The sequence below is a fragment of the Gekko japonicus genome, unplaced genomic scaffold, assembly GCF_001447785.1.
Source record: "Gekko japonicus isolate JY-2015 unplaced genomic scaffold, Gekko_japonicus_V1.1 scaffold469, whole genome shotgun sequence".
Classification (NCBI taxonomy): Eukaryota; Metazoa; Chordata; class Lepidosauria; order Squamata; family Gekkonidae; genus Gekko; species Gekko japonicus.
Genome location: NW_015173138.1, coordinates 972,883 through 993,852, shown reverse-complemented (window position 1 = coordinate 993,852; position 20,970 = coordinate 972,883). Strand labels below are relative to the sequence as shown.

The 20,970-nt window shown below is 44.0% G+C and overlaps 1 protein-coding gene across 3 annotated transcripts in view; it reads left to right on the top strand.

The window, feature by feature from the left end:
* The first annotated feature begins 591 nt into the window (after positions 1–591).
* NOSTRIN (nitric oxide synthase trafficking) overlaps positions 592–20,970 on the top strand; it is a 43,025-nt gene continuing 22,646 nt past the window's right edge. For 2 of the 3 annotated variants that reach the window (XM_015422258.1, XM_015422257.1), the window contains exons 1-3: positions 592–659; positions 5,801–5,886; positions 16,678–16,761. In XM_015422258.1, coding sequence (XP_015277744.1) covers positions 633–659; positions 5,801–5,886; positions 16,678–16,761 — 197 coding nt within the window. In that variant the 5' untranslated portion in view covers positions 592–632. Of the gene's footprint in view, positions 660–5,800; positions 5,887–13,972; positions 14,081–16,677; positions 16,762–20,970 lie in introns of those variants that run through there. The other variant, XM_015422259.1, reaches the window with a different exon arrangement.

Below are 20,970 nucleotides of genomic sequence, written 5' to 3'. Positions count from 1 at the left end.
CCAGAGAACCTCTGGGTTGTGATGGCCTTGGGTGGTACAAATACCTACATTTTCTAGCAAAATGAAGGATCATGTCCCTTCAAAAGTCAGAAAGAAAGAAGAAAAGCTGAGTGGTTACATGTTCTCAGACAACATCAGTTTCTGAAGGCATGCCAGAGAAGACACATGGTTGGTGCTCCTGAGGTAATCTGGCTGAGGGCCAGACTGCAGAAGTGTTTATTAGATCACTTGTTTAGCGAAACAAGAAGCTATGGAGTCCGAGGACAGGCTTTGGTCTAGTAGCCAGAAGGCAGGGAAAAGCAAAGGAGGACACTCCGATGGTGTCCCAGTTGTACATTAATATAATTGGAACACCATGTGGGACACATATCCAGTTCTGTAATAAAGTCCACATCGCAAAGCCTGGGCTGGCAATGCATCCTCCTGTCACAGCGCTCTGGATCTTGTTTGCATACCAGGAAACAAACCGGATAAAGTCGGTTGCGAGGTTAGTCCCTGAATCATCCTTCTCGTATGCTTTGTTGTTGATGTTACCTAATTAATTGCTATGAAACATTGAACCTGACGGAACTTCCCAAGGGGCAGGTCGCAACGAGAGGTGGAAATTCTCCGGCAGCAATGAACATTTCAGAATGAAGAACCCGCTGGCAGGTTGCACAGTAAGTAACTCTAAGCCGTGGAGGTGCCTCTTAGCAGTTTCTCCCTTAACAGTTTAGCATAATGGAAGAGAGAGCAAGGACCAAAGGGTATCTCAGGCTACGTTTGCACAAGGGAGCTGGAGTGATGCATTCATAGCAACTGGGGAAACCAGAAGGCCAGGCTCAGAAAGCAGAGCTGTCTGTTCCTTTGAATCTTCACAGCCCTTTGTTAACCGGGCATGCTTTGGGGGGAATTCTGTAGGATCTTTCAGGCTGAGTTTCTCTTGCTCCTGCCAGTGTAGAGAAATTACTTCATGCCCTCTTTTGTTTGGAGCTCAGTAGGTTCTTGTTTTAAAAAGTACTTGTGCACCGCAGCACTGTGCTGAGTGATGGCGGCTTACTAGTACTCTGTGGCGCTGATCCTCTGGACTACTGTGCTGGCACACACCCCGGTTGCTTCTGCAAGACTCCTCATCCCAGCACTGTAGATGCTGCACTCACTTCTCAGCAGAACAAATCCCCCCCAAATAGCGGAGGAAGATGCTGAAGTAGCATAATTTAAGAGTGATCAAAAAAAAAAAATTCTGTTAACCTGGTCAGGCACTAGTGGCCACTCTAAAGAGGAGCTGGAGGTGTTGGGGCAGGCTTAAACCTTCACCATCAACGCAGTTTCTCATCCAGACTGGTTGGCATAACAATCCTTTTTTCAGTTCTGACCCTCGTACTCGAAGGTCAAACTACACATGTGACACTCAGTCACGTGACTGTCCCCCTATAGACTTTTAAGAGTTTTTTCATCTGAACGGTCTGTAGGAAGCTGCTCGCGTCTCAGTCATAAGTTCACTCAGAGTGGTGGTGGGGTGGCTATCTCTTTCCCAGCAGGCTGTTTTTCTTCTCAGAATTGCCACCTGCAAGCTAAAAACATCAGATGCCTGTCTCTTTTCTCCCACTGGGCAAAAAAAAAAGGGGGGGGAGCTTGAAAGGGACAGTTTTGATGACAAAAATGACATGGAGGGGAAAGATGGGTGTACACACAGACACTTTCAGTCTGGATTATCGATTCCTGCAATCATGTTGGGTAAACAGAGATAGTTGATGCAACTGTAAACAGCATTAATGGACTCAGAAGAGTGTAACTCTGTTTAGAATTGTCTTGAACAACATTTCATGCAAGATGTTCATGTGACCCTTATATCCTCAGAGATCAATGAAGATCTGGGAAAGTTTGTTGTGGCTCTGTTATCTCGGGGCATGGCAAAGTCATTTGAACCCCCCCCCCCCCCGTTCAGGAATCCATTGTATACGTGTGCACAAACTGTTGTATGTTGTTTTGTACGAAGTCAGAAGCACAACTGATCGACATCAGTTCTAAAACACTAATATAGCTGTTGATTTTCCAGCAAGTTGCACCCCAAGCCACTACAACGCAGCACGAGAACTGGGAACGAGCCAGAACAAGATTCTCTAACAAAGTTTGTGTCATTACATTTTGGCATGTGTTTTTTAAAAGCATCTGGGAAACTAATTTTACAGGTTTTAAAAAATGAAGTTGTGCTAGTGGTTGCTGCATTCTGTGGTGGTAGTTGCTATTGATTTTTTAAAAACCCAACTCGATGGCACAATTGAGATGGTTGTGCCAAATTTTCCTTGAGTTCGGTTTTCAGAGTTTGGAAGCACAACTCTCTCCTCAGGAAAAAAAAACGGCTAGACAACTTTTTCAGTCAGCCTCACCAAACAGCCCCCCCCCTCATGTATTTTATCCATGCAGATCCCATGAACCCCTGCATAGCTTTTTGGGGTCCAGTCAAAATAGACTCCCTCCTCCCTTCTTAATCAGCAGAAAATCTGGTTGGATTTAACTCCTAGTATTCCTCTGGTCTTGGGAATGGACTTTCCAGAGCACTGTTGGATGTCTCCCTCTAAGTAGCTGCTGTATCCACTTCGGAAGAGGCAACCCACAGCAAGATGCAGAGCCAGATCCTCCCCATCTGGAGAAGCAGAGGGTCAAGCCACGTGTTTACAGGAGCAATTTAGTGAATATTAATGAACCACCCATTCCTGTGCTCCCTGAAAGATCAATAAAACTCCTTTGGACTGGGTCCGACCTCCATTGTATACAGCGGCTCTTTGGGTTTTGACCCTAGTAATTAACCAGAATGCCTGACCTGGATGGTCTAGGATAGCCTGTTCTCATCAGATCTCAGAAGCTAAGCAGGGTCAACCCTGGTTAGTATTTGGATAGGAGACCACCAAGGAATACCAGGGTCATGAGACAGAGGCAGGCAATGGCAAACCATCTCTGTTAGTCTCTTGCCGTGAAAACCCTACACGTTCGTCATGGGTCAGCTGCGAGTTGATGGCACTTTCCACCTCCACCTCCCCCCAATGCACAAGAATGATTCTGAAAACCATTTCCACCTAATGAAAACAATAAGGCGAAAAGACTTCTCACGAGTTAAACCCTGGTATTCTGAGAAACCTAGATTCAAGCCCAAGTACCTCCGACTATTATCTTTAGCACAGGGATAAGCAAAGGGCCTTTCACTGGCTTGGATCCAGCAAAGCACAAGCGAGATGGAAAACGTACTTAATGACTGTCCACTTGCACAAGCAATGTTTTATTTATGTATTTTATTTAATTTCTAGCCAGCCCTCCCCACATAGCAGGCTCAGGGTGGGTTACAACATTCTCCAAACATACAAAAGTTAAAAATAGCCCAACCCTTAATATCTATAAATTATTAACAATACTAATCCATGAAGCATCAAGCGGTGTCAGCTACTTAACTTAATGAGTCGAAAAAGACTCCGGCGATGGGTAGCTGCAGCCATTTCAATACAATTTTTAACAAAATAACAAATTTACTCTGGATCGATGGAATGTGCAACAGAGAGTTTGTATGATTTTTCTCGAATTTTTTTGTGTGTGTCAGAAGAAAAACCTGGTGTGATGTCTTGCACATGTGGAAAGGACAGTAGGGTTAGTGCAAGCAGACAAGAAGGAGTAATACTAGTGCTTCCACGTGTGAAGAGTGTTGTGCATGCAGGAATCTTCCATGGGACCCAGCCTCATTTCTCTATTGTAAGAGTTCACTTGTTTTTATTTATCAATATTCATACGCTGTACTTTTGCTGCACAATTGGGGACCCAAGGCTGCTTCCAACATCCTTCTCCCCTCCTCCGTTTTATCCTCGCAACAACAACCTTGTGAGGCAGCTTCAGCTGAGACCGAGCGTTGAGCCCAAGATCACCCAGGGACTTTCCAAGGCAGAGTGTGAATTCCAACCTGGGTCTTCTAAATCATAGAATCACAGAGTTGGAAGGGGCAGGCTTCCCAAGTACTTACCGTGATTCAGCGGGGGATGAAGACATCTTTGCAGGATCATTCCTGCAGGGACAACAGACGTGCCGCACCATGCCGTTGGCAGGAAGTGACGCCGGGCAACGCTGTGGTGATGGGGCCAGAAACCCGATGGTACCATCGAGTTTTCAGCCCCATTGCCAGAGCGTCGCCCAGTGTCATTTCCTGGCGATGGCATGGTGTGTTACAAGGAAAAATGTTCCGGCCGGGGAGCATGTGTCCCCCACCGGATTGCGGTAGTACTTGGCAACCCTGGGAAGAGGCCATACAGACCATCTAGTCCAACCCCCTGCCCAATGCAGGACCAGCCTAGAGCATCTCTGACAAATATTTGTCCAGCCTCCTCTTGAAAGCTGTCAGTGAAGGGGAGCCAACCACCTCCTTAGGCAGCTGATTCCACCTTTGAACCACTCTGACCGTGAAAAAGGTTTTCCTAATATCCAGCCGATACCTTTCTGTGTGTAATTTTTTTTTTATTGCCTTCTTTTTTTTTTAATAAAGATTTTATTGGCTCCCCTAAAAAGGGGAGGTATTTCGCTTAAAAGAAAAAATGGGAAGGGTAGACAGTGGGAGAAAGAGAAAGCTGAGTGATATATAAACTGGTAAATTAAACTGTTAGTAATGTCCAATTAATCTTCTTGGGCTTCTTCTGTGTGTTGTCAAACTTCTTTTCTTAGTCTGGTCACATGTAGTTCTCTGTTAGTATGTTAGTAATGTTCCTTTGAATTTCTGTTAATAAAAGAAAATCTCTTCTGTGCACATTCAGAACCGCTTCTTTGCGTGCTGGGTACTTTTACTATCGCTGACGTGGAGGAGCTTCCTCTGTTGTCTTCTCCTTCCGGCTTGTTAGATCCTCCTTCGGGTTGTTGTTAATACTCTCAGTTCATGCACTATAAATCCTCTTCTTTTCATGCCATTACCGGAGGTCCCCAATTTTGAGAATGGTATTAATTTCATTTTCGCTTTTATATCCGCTCCCAAACTGTGTGTAATTTAAACCCGTTGCTTCGGGTCCTGTCCTCTGCTGCCAAATCCTTTCTGACACACTAACCAGTGCTCCATGGTGGCTTGCACGGGTGCTACTTGTAAGAAATCTCCATTGGCCTATTATGCTTAGCGTGAGGTTGTGATTTATCCAATATTGTCCTCATTCCCTTCCTACAAGCAAGCCTTGTGCACCAGTTGGAGAGGGAAGGAGGCTCACATCTGAAAGGAGCCAGATAGTAGCTCCATTGTTTCCATGTGAGACTTCCCTGTATGTTTTGCAAATACCTGAAGATGGGTTTGAGGGATGATCTTGCGTACTAGTTTAATGAAATGATGGAACCGGGGGTGGGGGGGAGAGAACTAAGAGCCATACTCTGTGAGATCTCCTAAACCAGGAAGGGTGTGTGTGTGTTTGCGTGGGTGCTAGAGAAGGTGTATTCATTTTATAAATGTCTCATCCCTGTGAGCAGATACCATTTTGACTGGGTGGATATGGTGGCCAGGTTTCAGAGAACAATTGCAATCCACCCACCTGAAACAAACTGCAGGTATCTGTTAGGTATCTTGCACATTTTCTTACCTTGATAAGTTGACGTGCTAAAAGGTGTACCGCCGGTTTGTAAGCCCCAGTTACTAATAGCAGCCCTCCATGCCAACCTTTGAGCAGATCTCTGCTGTGTGGAATTGTTTCTCTCGCAGATTGCTGTTCCAGGTGCTTTTCCTGAAACTGCATCCCAGGTGGAAGCTGACAGGTTGATATATTGCCAGGCCTTATACCTGCAAACGTGTCTCAATCTGTTTGTTGTGTTTCAGTATGACAGAGCGTACCAAGATCTGAAAGGGTTTTCCAAAAATGGAGATAACTTCTGCAAGCAACTCTTGTCTATTCTTCAACAGAGGTAGGTGGGCCTGCCTAATGCAACCATCCAGCTGCAGGCTTGAATGCTAAATTATTTCCTCAGGGGGGGAGCTTCTATCCTTTGGAACAAACTTTAAATTAGTTAATAATTTACCCCCTGAGTAGCTGGTTAATGGTTTGGTCTCCTGCTGTTTGGAAGATAATTTGCTCACCTGGTAATTACTAGGAAGGCCTGATTCATGGGTCAGTTTCAATATGATGTCATTCACATGGATTTTCTTACTTTCACCTGCTACTTCATGTGTCTGAACTCAGAATGCATAAGCACAGTGTTGTAAAGGTCACTTCGACTTTGATCATACACTTATTTTCTGCTCACAGAAGAGGGAGAAGGTGATTTTTGCCAATTCCCTGTTCCTATTTTGACCCTGGGAGATACAATGCGGGGGGGGGGAGAGCAGTGGGAGAAGGGTGAGGGAAAACCTCTCTTCATATGTTGTGCTAGTGCTAACAGAATCCAAACCACATAAATGTTTTTCTTTTAACTGATAGGGGACGTCTTTGATCTAGTGTTCAGCGCTCATAGATGGACTTTTTAAAGTCCCCCTTAAGCAATGATCTTTCATACAGTTATTTCATAGCTTCACTTATGAGTGCTGGCTTTGATATATAAAGCAGGGATGCTGAGCTTTACAACAGAATAATTCCATTTTCAACAATGGCAATGATGTAAGCCTCAGATCTCCTGGTTTCTCTGCTGTTTCGCTTCAAGAGTGTGGTGAACAGCTTTGTGAGTGCACAGTTGCTGTGGTTGTTTCTTTATCCATTGTGGTCTTTGGCACCTGTGCATTACGGGACATCAGTCTCCCTCCCGCAAAGTCATTGTTAGGTCATGTTGTTGAAAATCACAGATCACTCAGTTTCCTCTCCTTGTGCATGTGTGAAATGCTACCAGTCCAAAGAGATTAGCAGCCATTAATGTTGATAACAAGGACTTAGATGAACACCAAAAGGCAGGACTTTTTAGGAGCTATTTATAAATCACTGACTAATTGACTCTATTTGGTTTGTTCCGTCTTTCAACAGCTTTGCACGATAGCAACCGGTCTGGGTGGGAGATTATGACTCCCCTTGGGTTGTGCAATAATGGGCATGTGTGAAACGGTGGTGATTGTTTTGCATGTTTAAATATAGGGCACAGGTTTGAGAAGCTCATGAACTGCTGAATTGTCAAAAAAAAAATCTGTTCCCTGCTTGCAACAAGCAAACAAAACATGAGCAGAAATTGTGGGTGCTCAATGATCTCAAATACAGAGTCCTAAATGTTTTGGGATAGGATTGCCTGACCTCTATATCAATCTGCCTACACTTCAGGATTGTTGGCCTATGTCACTTTTTGAACTGAGGCAAGTGGCGAACAGGGGCAGGGCCTTTTCTCTGGTGGTGCCCTGGCTGGGGAGTGTCTTCACCAGAAACATGAAAATGGCATTTTGTCTCCTTTTACACAGCAGGTTAAGACTTTTTGTTCTCCTCTGTATTTTGATGACTACTTGCTCCATGCTCCTTGTTTAGTTTTTTTTAATTATTTGATCTTTTTTTGTAAGCCCACCTTGAAGACCTTTAAAATGGAGAAGCAGAATATAAATTGCTTAAATGAATAGGGCTTGACAGAAATCTCAGATCTTGCTTATAGACAGGGGTCATTTGGGGGGGGGACGTGGGGGGACGCCATCCCCCCGGGTGAGGTGCGGGAGGGCGGGGCCTGGAGCTCCCTGCTGGTGCCCGCTGGAGGTCGCCGCCGGCTGTGGGGAGGACACACTTCCGGTGATGTCAGGGGGTGTGGCATATGCTAATGAGTTATGCTAATGAGTCCCCCTAGCTCTTTTTCTACAAAATGACCCCTGCTTATAGATATGCTGCTTTATACATGTGATGTTTCCATGTAGAGGGGTTCACGTGCTCATTCTAAAATGTCTGAGTATTTAAAATGTTATGTGGAAACAGCTCCAGCGGTTCACAATCTCCATTCAATGCTAAGACTAGGCAGGGCCATTATCTGTGGCAGCAGGAGAAAAAACGGGGAGAGCAAAATAGCATCCCTCAGTGTATGAAGTCGCATCCAGCTGTGTGACTGGAAGTGATGTCAGTGTGTTGTGGGATGCTCTGGATTCTCACAAGACGCTATACTTTTTACCATAGAGTTTCAAGTGAATCCTGGCATGTCCAGTGATATACTGATGTTACTTCCAGTTATGCAGCCTGAATTGATGTTACAGTATTAATGAATGCCATTTGTGTAAGTTCCACCATTCAGGTAATTCTCGCCCTCCCCAATCTGACCTTGGCTGGCAAACCTGAGAAATTTACATTGAAGGTGATGGGTTCAAAACGGTGTGTCTCTGGTTAGGATTAGTCAGAGATGAATAGTTTGCACAATAGCCTTGATGTAATGACAGGGGAGAGATTGATGCAATGGCTTGATTAGAAGTTCTCACTAAGCCTGTCCAAGTACTTGCAGATGCAAGCAGAGAGTAGGCAGGTGACATTCTCTTGATGCCGCAATAAGTAGCTTCTTGATCTAGCTTCTCAAAACATTAAAAGCTGTTCATGCTTCTGAGCCAATAGTCATTGCTTTGTTTTCACAAAAAGTAGATGCGATATACGAATTGATAACAGATAATTGCATCTAATCGAGACGCAACTTTCGCATCTGTGAAAAAGTAATGTGCAGTCTAGGCCTACCTCTGGGAAATGCCACAGCTTTCAAAGAAATGTTTTCCATACCATTCAGTGGAGCACTCAGTTTGTGAGATGCACAACATTTCTATTGTTTAAACACAACACAGGAGCAGAATGCTTGCCAGAGAAGTTTTAAGAAGGACCAACCATTGCAAAATCTGTTCATATCTTTTAAATTATGTGTATTGATCTTATTATCTATATAATAAATTATAACATCATCCCAGAGTATGGAGCACATAATCTGCACAATGAGGCCATGTACAGATGAGAGGGAGATTTTTTTCCCTCTACAAAACTGGGGAAATCCTACATGTACAGAAAAATTCTGAAAAGTGAAAAAAATCAGGCCTTTTCAAAAATCCTAAATATGATGTCTGCACTTGCACAGACATCACAACTTAAAACAGAAAAAAGGAGAGAGATCTTGGAACATAGCATTATGGGATTTTGTCAGTCATGTTGGTGTTGCCTAGCAACCACAATAAACATTGATGGGGTGGAGGAGGAGAAGGTGGCTGGTGGTGGATGATTGGGGAGGAGTAAGTAATAGTGTCAGGGTGGGAGAGAAAGGTGGCAGAGGGACTGGGGGGGGACAGGACTTCACCTCTCCCGTGAGTTCCTCACTGATCCCTCAGTTGTGTGCGCGTGCATGCATGTAACTATGAAAGACAGATATAGTTTAAAACAAACCAAATAAAAGCTGCAATTTAATTTTCCAGGTATATCTCCCTAACCCACACCTTTATAGATACTTCCATCAATTGCTTCTACAACTGAGGCTGTTATAGTCAGATGAGCAAATATCTGTTTTGTTTTCTAAAGGTTGTTTGGGTCTAAGTGTCACCAAAAATACATATCTGTAATTATGGCCAATTCCATTAGGGTGAAGTAGGTGTTCTTACATGTCTTTGTCTTTTCGTGGGCACAGTTAGTCACTGTAAGAGTTCCCATCTCAAGGATGACTATGGAGTTGTCTATTTTTCAAGTACTTTGTGGGTGGATTCTGGAGGAAGGAAGTCTTTCCTTTTTGCTCTCATGATGAGCACTGATTGGGGAGGGAAAGTATTATTCCCACTCCCCCAGTCTGTGGGAATCAGCCATTTTCAGAGCAATGGAGAGTGAAAGCAGATTGCCCACTGTATTTCTGGAATCAGAATTTCAATTTGCATAATAAGAACATTTTAACATCTCCTATATTTAGCCAGATAAATTTCTCTGAAGTTACTTTCAGTAACCTGTAGAACATAAGTTCAATGGAATTTAGTGGTTCTTTATAACAGGATATTTTGAAACTAAATAACTTATTGGAAGGTATCTTGGAAGAAGAAGGAGGAGAAGGAGGAGGAGGGATTTATACCCCGCCCTTCACTACCCAAAGGTGTCTCAAAGTGGCTTTAAAACTCCTTTCCCTTCCCCTCCCCACAACAGACACCCTGTGAGGTAGGTGGGGCTGAGAGAACTCTTGACAGAAACTGCTCTTTTTCAAGGACAGCTGTGCCAGAGCTATGGCTTGCCCAAGGTCACTGTGGAGACCTTCTACATTTGAAGGAAAGTATGGTGGGGTCAAACTGACCCTCTTTACCACCTCCTAGTTTTCCTAGTGAGGACTGCACATGACAGATAGCTTTGTGCGTGCCACTGTGAAACTCAGCATAAGACTAGCATCGGAACTGGTCTTAATTGTGTGAACGGACATTTGACAACAGCTATCACTATGGGATAGGCTTGCCAAGTCCCCCCGGGGGACAGGGAAACCCCCACCCCAGAGGCCCGTTCCCCACCGCCGCCTGATCGGGCCCTGGGGGGAACTCCACCCCGACATGCACGTCACCAGGAAGTGACGCGACCACGCTGGGCACACTGGGGGCGGGGCCACGGTCATCCGAGGGAAAACTCTATGGTTTTCCCTTGGATGGTCGTGGCCCCGCCCCCAGCGTGCCCGGCGTGGTCACGTAACTTCCTGGTGACGTGGATGCGGCACGCATGTGCTTCGCGCGTGCGTGCTCCGGGAATGACCCGGGAGTCCCCCGCTTCAGGACGAGGTACGACTTGGCAATCCTACTATGGGACAACTCTGGGTAAGCCATCTCTTCCACTGGGTCATCTCCTAATTTGGCAGATACATTTTGCTGAAATTCCTGTTGATTCTATAAAGTAAAAAAAAAAAAGTTCTGGTAAATTTACTGAGACACATTTCATGGAAGAAAAAAGCTTTTAGTAGTGACTTGTTATTTCATCCTGAAAAACTAATTCATTATACTGTCAGAGACTTTGACTCAACAGCGAGTACTTTATTAGCTGTGTGCATTCCAAGGAGAAATTGCCTTTCCTGAGAAGATTTGAGTTGCATCCTAAATCATGGGACTTCCTTTGTATGAAAGACCTTTTTGAAACTAGTGTTTTTAGAAATGTGATGAAATGTTTCACCACCTTTACAGTGAAACAAAGTTAACACAGCTACACAAACTATCAGCTGTGTTCATTTTATATCTAGACTGAGAGATATAATTTCTTTTATGATGACTTTACACTATGTTTTTCATGAGATGGACTAAGTCTAGCCAGAACAGCAGACAGTTATGTTCAACTTATCATAGGATTCCCAAGTCCATTTTGCTCCACGACGGGGGGCTCCCGGACAGCGTCTTGAGCGTGCGCGCCACATGCACGTCAGCTGGAGATGACGTGATGACGCCAGGCACGCTGGGGGCGGGGCCACAGCCATCTGAGGGGGAAACATAGAGTTTTTCCCTCAGATGGCTGTGGCCCCACCCCCAGTGTGCCCGGCGTCATCATGTCACCTCCGGCTGATGTGCACGCCGGGGTGGGGTTCCCCCCGGGGGCTGATTCCGTGGCAGCGGAAATTGGGCCTCCAAAGCGGGGGTTTACCTGCCCCTCGGGGGGACTTGGCAGCCCTAACTTATCAGAAAACATTTTGCTGGGCCTTTTCTATAAATGTCTGTAAATGTGAATAGGCCATCTCAAACTGGATGCAACAGAACATTCATAAAGTTCCTATCACCTCAAGGATCGAACTTTTCAATGAAGTCAGTTCCTAAAATCAGCTCCCAATCCTCAGGAGATGAGCTACCAAAGGATTGAACTTGTGTACATGCATGTGTGAACCAGCCCTATATGGGCTGATATTATCGGACTGTTGGATCTTAGCTCCTGCAAACAGAAGGGTTCATGCAAGCAGAACTTTCTTCCTTTCCCCCTCTCCCAGCAGCTTCCTGCAGCACTCTGTAAGGGTACCACTGGAAATCCTTGTTGTGCACCTCCAATTTCAATTAATTTATGAAGAAAATGAATAAAATTGGTCCCAATACCAATCCTGGTAGAACACCATCACCTGCTTCCTTCCATTTCAAGAACTGTCCTTTTTAGACCTACAGTCTGCTTTCTGGCATTTAACCAGTTTTCTAATCCACAAGAAGAACAGTCCTCTTATCTCATCAGTGCTACATTTACTCAGAAGCGTTTGGTTTAGAACCTGGAAGTCGAAGTCTACAAGATTACCATTGTTCATGTGTTAGCTGATCTTTTCAAAGAACACCAAAATGTTCATGAGGCAAGACTTCCTTTTGGCATAGTGGTTAAGAAGAGTGGAGGACTCTAATCTGAAGAACCGGGTTTGATTCCCACAGGTTTGAATCCTGGGTTTGATTCCCCGCTCCTCCACATACAGCCAGCTGGTGTGACCTTGGGTCAGTCGCAATGCTCTCAGAGCTGTTCTCTCACGAGCAGTCCTCAAAAGAGCTCTCTCAGCCCCACCTACCTCACAGGGTGTCTGTCGTGGGGAGAGGAAGGGAAGGTGATTGTAAGCCGCTCTGAGTGAAGAGGTGGGTATAGATCCAACTCCTCCTCCTCCTCCACATCAATACAACCTCAGTAGGGGCTTGTAGCAAGAAAGGGGAATCTGCCCAAATCCATCCAGACACACATATTCACGCACTTGCACGCGCAGAGTTAAAGCTCACCCAGAAGTGGAGAGGGGTTGACATTGAATTTCCCCTTCTTGATGCAGCTTCCTATGATGTGTGACATTTTGGTGAGAGCCAGAGGGATAAGAACATACATAAGAACATAAGAGACGCCAATGTTGGATCAGGCCAAAGGCCACCCTGGGTGATAACCATACTATTAGCTGATGAGGACCCTGAAACGACTCGCTTGGTGGCAAAATATCTTTCAATAGTGCTATTTTTAAAGCGGCTTTGAAATGTTATGAGTACCTTTTGTATACAATTTTAAAATTTTAAAACTAATTTCCATAATATCATGGGATTTTATAGAATTCATTGAAGTTTATAAAATGTGGTCTGATGTTACTGATTGAGAGCATGTTTACTAGCTTTTATTGTAAAGGCGTTCTGTCTAAATTTCTTGTAATTTTATGTAATGCATTTTATATTTGTTGTTTGCATGTTTGGCTTAAGACCTCGGGTCAATGAAGCTAATAAATGAAATGGATGGTCTCTCTCAGCCCTATCTATCTCACATGGTCGTCGTGAAATGGGAGAGAACCATACACATCTTTGCTCCTGGGAGGAAGAGAAGGGTAAAAATGTACTCCAGAGGTAGAAATATTGTTCCCAAGAACCTCCAGACCCAAAAGTGGCTTTATGGGACGTGCAAAGGATTGCTGGGAAAGGGGAGATAGATCCACTTCTGTCAACTCCATTTATTTGTAGGAGCGTGGATTCTATTGAGATTAACTGGTGTGGTTAGTCCAGTCACCACTAGCTAGCAGAGTGCTTAAAGCTACAAATGTAGCTGCATCTCTTTACCAGGTTACTCAGCTTACAAAGCTACACAGAGCCATGTTGCAAGTTTAGAAGAGAAATAGTAAAGGTAAAGGTTCCCTTGCTTGAAAGCCAGTCGAATCCGACTCTAGGGTTGCGGTGCTCATCTCCGTTTCAAAGCCGAAGAGCCAGCGCTGTCCGAAGACATTTCCGTGGTCATGTGGCTGGCATGACTAAACACCAAGGCGCACGGAACGCTGTTACCTTCCCACCGAAGTGGTCCCTATTTATCTACTTGCAATTTCTTGCTTTCGAACTGCTAGGTTGGCAGGAGCTGGAACTAGAGACAGGAGCTCACCCCGTCTTGCGGCACCCGGGTCTTGAACCGCTGAACTACTGACCTTCCACAGCCTGCAGTTCAGCGTCTTAACCACTTGAGCCACCGCAGTTCCTAGAAGAGAAATACTTCTCTCTTTATTTGAGAAGTACACTTTGGATAGGAAATAGCAGAGATCGGATAGAGTACTAACTTACTAGCTAAAGGATAGAAGCAGATGGCAAGAGGCCCATCTCCCTCATGGTGCCAAGAGAGGACCGCATCTCTCTCTCTCTCTCTCTCTTGGTGCATGCAGGAAGAGAGCTTGTCTCCAACAGAGTGAGAGAGAAGAAGGAAGGGGAAATGATCCCTGAGAACACAATCTGCGTTTCAAAGAGGACAGCGCCAGAAGACTAAAGACAGGAAGAAAGGTCAGTGTGCCTATGTAGCTATCTAGCCTCTCCTGCCACTCATAGTCTGGAGGTCTCAGACAGGGGACATTGCACCTGGAACTTCCAACAGATTCAACCCCATGCAAGCAAGAGAGCCATTTCTGCACATAATTTCAGGAGGGTAGCCATCTTTGCTATGGGGTTAGAAGAGATAGATTCAGGTGTAGCTCCTTAAGAGTCCATTAGTACCTTAGAGACCAACACATACATTTTGTTACTTTAGTGCACCGTAATGGCAGACAATGTGTGCAATTGTTTGTAATATGTACTAATTGCTAATGTTGTGTCAGGCCTAGTTGCCTATGTTCTTGTATCTGTCACCTGCCCCGCCTTTCATTCAAAAAGCATTGTCTTCTGCTCCAGGGACTGGGGAATCGCATTGTAGTAAAAAGCCAGTGGGAATGGCTGAGATAGACAAACCAATTTTCTCATGTAAATTACGTGAACACCAAGGACAAACAGGGCATAACTGATTCATGACGGTGCATTAGCAGAAAGCTTAGGAGAGGTGATGTCTGTTTCAATCTTGCACTGCTTGAGTGACATGAATTATGGACTACCGGGTTTGGGGGGAGGGCTGTGACAAATAATTGCTGTCAGGGTATAGGTTGCTGCTTGCAGACATGTGCATCGGATGACGTTTCAGGAAATTTAAGTAGGTCCTTAAGATCTACTTTCCTTTTGCACAAAATCCAAAGAGCAATGGTCTTTACAACAGAAAGTGTAAAATCCAATTAGAGCCCACCAGAAGGAAAGTAATTCATGAGGTAGTTCAACTAACAAACTACACAGACCTAAATCTTTATTGTTTGGGGTTCTGTTGTCATATGCTTGTTGAGAATCTACAAGCTTCTGAGTGGCTGGCTGAGATTATCTCCTTTTAAAAAATATTTTATATTATTTTTTCTAAGTATAAATTCAGCCTCCCTTCCTGTGGAAATACCAAATGCAATACCCATTTTCAAAAGGGCTTTCAGAGTGGAGCAAGGAAATTACATACAAGTTTAACATCTGTTTTGGGTACAATGGTGGAAACTATTATTGAAGATATAATGGTTTAAGCACATAGAGGAACAAGTCCTTGAGGAAGAATTAGCATGGCTTCTTTAAAGGAAGTCCTGTCTCTCCAACTTTTGGTTGGTATTATATACTTGTACTTCCAAAGAACTTTGGACCAAATTCCTCACCAAAGGCTCCTGAGTAAACATAACAGTGGCACTAATGAGATAAAAGGACTGAATAAAAGCCACTAGGCAGACAGTAGGAATAAATGGATAGTTCTTGCAATGCTGGGAAGTGAGACGTCAGATTCTACAGGGATCAGTATTGGAACCAGTGCTATTTGTAAATCTCCGGGAACTGCAGGTGAGCAAGCAGGCTACCAAAGCCATATTTGTAGAGGATGCTACATTATTTAGGATGAAAAGAACCAAAGCAGATTGTGAAGAACTCCATACGGATCTGTCCAAGTTGGCTGAACCCGTGACAGTGTGGCAAATGAGGTTCAGAGAAAGTGAGAGGTGATTCACCTTGGGACAAAAATTCTAACTGAGGCAGTCTGAAGAGGTGATGACTAACCAGGAAGGAGGTTTTACAATTGTGATGGATAGCTTGATGAAAACGTTGACTTGGTCTCTCACAATTATGGGCATTTATTTATTTATTTGCTTAATTTACAAGAAGTTATTAAGAATGAACAAAACATTGTGTATTGTAATGGTGCAGCTGCATTTGGAATACTGTGAACTGACCTGGTTGTCATACCTTAAAGAGGGTTCTTGTAATAGCAGAAAAGGTACAGAAAGGGACATCCAAAATGACCAAGGGGTTGGAATGAGTAATCTGGAGCTTTTTACTTTAGGGAAAAGAAGACTAAGAGGGAACATGACAGGGGGTTAGAAAATTAAGAATAGGATGAAGGAAGTGGATAGTGATAATACTGTCCCACTCCCATGATACTAGAACTTGCAGGTACCCGGTGAAATTGATGGGCAGCAGATGGATAGGCAAACAAAAGGAAGTGCTTCCTCAATCAAAGAGTACTTACCTTGTGGAATTCACTGCCACTGGATGTAATGATGGCCACAAGTATAGATATCTTTAAAAGGCTGTTAGACAAATTCATGGATTTATTAGCCACAATGACTAATCTTCTGAATACCAGTGCATGGGGTGGGGCAAAACCAGGGGAGGGTGTGACCAGTGTAGGCTTTCAGGGGCCATCTGGTTGGCCATCACTAGCATGATTGGTTGCTTCCAATGCAATTCTAAACTGAGCTACACAATAAGTCCACAATAGACTTTGAAGGGTATAAATTTGCATTGCAGTCTTCAGGTATTCTAAATTGTCACAAGTCCTTTTGTTGTTGTTATGTGTCTAGGAATTAATGTGTTTGATTTTGGTGCCAGTTACACATCTAAGCATTCACTACATCTAAGCATTTGCTATAAGACAACCATTTTCATGTTTCAGAGGGTTTCCTTCTCTTTTTTTTTTGCCTGGTTCAGTTTTCTACAAAGCAGTGTCTAAGAGAGAGAAGCAACTGCATAATGATTTCTGGTGACTTTGTTGACAGAGCTAATTTGGAGATTACTTATGCTGAAGGACTGGGGAAGCTAGCCAAGAAGCTCACCAAAGTGTTGGACAAGATGAAGGTCAAGTAAGTGATCAGCAAGTTTGTGTACTGAGAACAAGCAGAAGAATGCGAGTTCTTCAAAATGGCTTCCATAGGTTTCTCTTTTCTGATAACATTCTATACCAGTGGTCCCCAACCCTTTTCAGCCTATGGGCACCTTTGAATTTCTGACACGGCATGGTGGGCACAGCCACAAAATGGTGGCTCTGGGAGGCAGAGCCAGCCACAAAACAGCTGCTGCAAAATGGCTACCACAGTGCTTCAGTCACTCAGTGAAGATCCTTGTACTGTACTGGCAGCTGCTGCCAATGCAACATTTTAAAAAATCTGAACAGCCAATCAGAAGCCTTGCTGGGGAAAAGCCCCACCTAGCCCCACCCACTTTCTAAAAACACTTGGTAGGCACCAGAAAAGGTGCTAGTGGGTTCCATGGTGCCCACAAACACCACATTGGGGCCCCCTGTTTTATACCATTTTATAGGGCTGTCATGTCCACAGAGGTATTGGAAGATAACATTTCCCCCCCCAAAATTGAAGACACGGAAGAAAAAACCACTTCCCACATTTTCCTCTCTTTCTCAAGAAAAAAACATTGGGTTTTTCCACTGCTGGGGAAAAGAGAACGTTTGAGGGGATATTAAAATATATCGAATGCTTATTTTCCTATCAAGTCTAAACTTATTTTATGACTTTAATGGCATAAAATGTAATATTTATAGCATATGGTTGGTACTATTTTGGCATCCTCCTGGACTGAATCCTCCTGGATGAAACTGAGACCTGGGTTTCCTGTCTCATTACTAATGCTGATATCTCCACACCTACTTCCCCTCTGCATATATCACACCTAATCCAATCATGTCTGCTATTGCCATTAGGCATCTGAAATCATCTTTGGCCCCGTTCACATGGCGAATTTGCTGCGGGAGAGCCACGATTGGATAGCGGATTTTCAGGGCGTGATCACACCACAACATCTGGCAAGTGGAGTGCACCTGTGGCCAACCCGTGGCATGCCGCCGAAAATGCACGATAAAAAAATACCTCCTCGAAGGTTTGCCACAGGCTGCCTCCGGACTCCCTTGGTGTGATCACGCTGGCGCAGCTTTTCCCTCTGGCCGTCTTCATTGCTGCGCACACGCCGAGGGCCGGAACCGTGGGTTGCCACCAATGCGTCTGATCGCATTGTCACGCGGCTAATTGCAGCGTGGCTAATTGCGGCACAGCAAATAGCCACGCCTCCCCCCCATTTTCCGGCACGTGTGGCCGGGGTCTCCATAAAGTTTATATCTCTGGTATGTTATGTTACATTTTATAGCACGCATGGCCCGGCCCAACAAGGTTACATTTATGTCAGATCTTGCCCTCATAACAAATTAGTTCAAAACCTCTGATCTAATGCTATAGGTTGTCTTACATTAAAAAATTCATACTACACAGTCTGAGGGAGTAAAGTTTGAGTTTTTAAAAATCCTCAAATTCTACAAGAGAGAATATTTTATTGGAGTTGTTTTCAGTGTTTTCCCAAATTTTCCTTTTTTCCCTTTTCGAAAACAAGTGCGGAAAAATCATGGGGGAAAAGATTTTCCCAAATTTTTCCAGACATCCATATCTTCACAGAGGAGGCCACAGACAGTTTGGAGTCTTGTGGGCCAGTAATGTCCACTGAGGGAGAAACAGTGACCTGGGAGAAGGCCTGTTTATTATGTGGAAGGGACAGATACTCGTTCTTGATTCAGCCACTTTCAACAGGATCTACTTTTATTACAGTAGTAACATAGAATGTCTTCCAATACTATGCAGCAACATTTGCTGTCTTGATCAAGCACATCTAAGTGTCAGAATCAGGAATAATAGCCTGGGTTGTTGTGGTGGTAAATTGATTACAAAGCATTACACTACTGCTGGCAACATTTTTCATTTGGAAATTTTCCTTTTTTCCCTTTTCGAAAACAAGTGGGGAAAAATCATGGGGGAAAAGATTTTCCCAAATTTTTCCAGACATCCATATCTTCACAGAGGAGGCCACAGACAGTTTGGAGTCTTGTGGGCCAGTAATGTCCACTGAGGGAGAAACAGTGACCCGGGAGAAGGCCTGTTTATTATGTGGAAGGGACAGATACTCGTTCTTAATTCAGCCACTTTCAACAGGATCTACTTTTATTACAGTAGTAACATAGAATGTCTTCCAATACTATGCAGCAACATTTGCTGTCTTGATCAAGCACATCTAAGTGTCAGAATCAGGAATAATAGCCTGGGTTGTTGTGGTGGTAAATTGATTACAAAGCATTACACTACTGCTGGCAACATTTTTCATTTGGTTCTCAGCTCTTAGGGTTGCTATCCCCAGTTGGGAAATTCCTGGAGATTTGGACGGTGAAGCCTAGGGAAGGCGGAGTTTGGGGAGGGGAGGAGCTTCAGCAGGGTACAATGCCATAAAGTCTACCCTCCAAAGCTGCCATTTTCTCAAAGGGAACTGATCTCTGCAGTCTGGAGATGGGTGGTAATTTATAAAAATCGTAGAGGTTGGCAACCCAAGGGGAGAATGTGCTGTGCACAATAGGTACAAGTCCGATTTTGTCTAAAAGGTGCTATGTATGTCTTTTCAGCTTCAGTACATGTGTATCAGAACTGGGAATCTGAAGCTGGAATATATGTGTTGCCCCTTTTCAAACAAAATGGCAGGTGTGTAGAGCCTTTTCCCTCTACGAGAAGTCAAACTTCAATTGTCAGATGGATGTGGTTACAGTAGCATCTCTCTCTATATATATATAACAGTGTTCAAGGTTTAGTTATCTCTGAAAGTGCCTTGAACATATATTCTGAAGAGCCTTCTGAAGATAAGAGTTCTGAGACTTTGTAGAAATAAGTTTGTGACATCAATACCTATTATCTCCAATGGTGTAGTGGTTAAGAGCAGCGGACTCTAATCTGGAGAACTGGGTTTGATTCCCCGCTCCTCCACATGCAGCTGCTGGTGTGACCTTGGGTCAGTCACAGTTCTCTCATAGCTCTCTCAGCCCCATCTACCTCACAAGGTACCTGTTGTGGGGAGGGGAAGGGAAAGGGAAAGGGATTGTAAGCCGCTCTGAAACTTTGTAACAAATCTTTAAGCATCGGTTACTTTCTTTTACTTGTGAAGAGTAAAACAGATTGTTTCTGAATCTTTTCTTCCCACACTGTGAACATCCTGCTTGTCTCTGATGATCACCTGACATAAGAAGCACAGTTTGTTTTGGCAGATAGAAATGGTATGATAGGTGATAAATCCATTTCAAGTGAACAGTTTAAAGAAATTACTCGACCGATTTTCTTTTCTACTGATCTTGAAATGATAGGAGCGTGTATCAGTGTTGGGCATTTATACAACTATTACAGCACAGTAATATTATATTATGATAGCATCTGCCAAATTCTTCATTATGATTCTTTCATAACACAGTGAAGCTTCTCAAGCTTTTTGGCTAAGGCCAAGTGTGTAGATGTATAGAAATATTGATTTCTAAAGGTTTCATGCTTTCCCCTGGAATGTCTTGCTGATGCCATGCTGTGCCTTGTTCCTGTTGAAGCCAAATGGCCTCAATACCCCTGCCATATAACCCCACATTCTTCACACTTCCATGCTGACAGAGACCAGATGGCCTCTGCAAGCATGTCAGAAACGCACATAGCCCATGGACTAGCTGGAGCTGGGGTCACATGACTGCAGGTGTGGCCTCCAGTGTCCTGACCATTCAGATGTTGCACCCATGGCAACTAAACAATTGGACACTCCCATGTCTACTCCAATTGGCCCCTGGCCAGGGCTAATTTGGGACTGGGATTGCCCTATATCTGGTCATTCCCAATGAGAGGAACTCTCTCTCTCTTCTGTTCCTGCTATCTCTGCTGCTCTGTGTGCTGTCCACCTGAAATGCTGTCCTGCCATGTGGTCTCTGGCAGAGACAAAGAACTGCTTTGGAGCTGAGCACATGGCTGCATGCTTGCAAAGATGGACTTCTTGCTCCAAATCCCTTGGGGCTACTGGATTATTACAATGGACTACTTTGGACTGATAACTGTTCCTGACTTGGTAAATATGAAGCATTATGTTTAGTTAAGGCAAACACTGCCCTAGCCTTTGTTATTTTTAAATCCTTATTAGTCTAACTGCAAAGCTCTGTGCTGAATAAACCTTATTCTTGTTTATAAATAGTGTCTGTTTTGATGTGTAACTGAATCCCAAGCCTA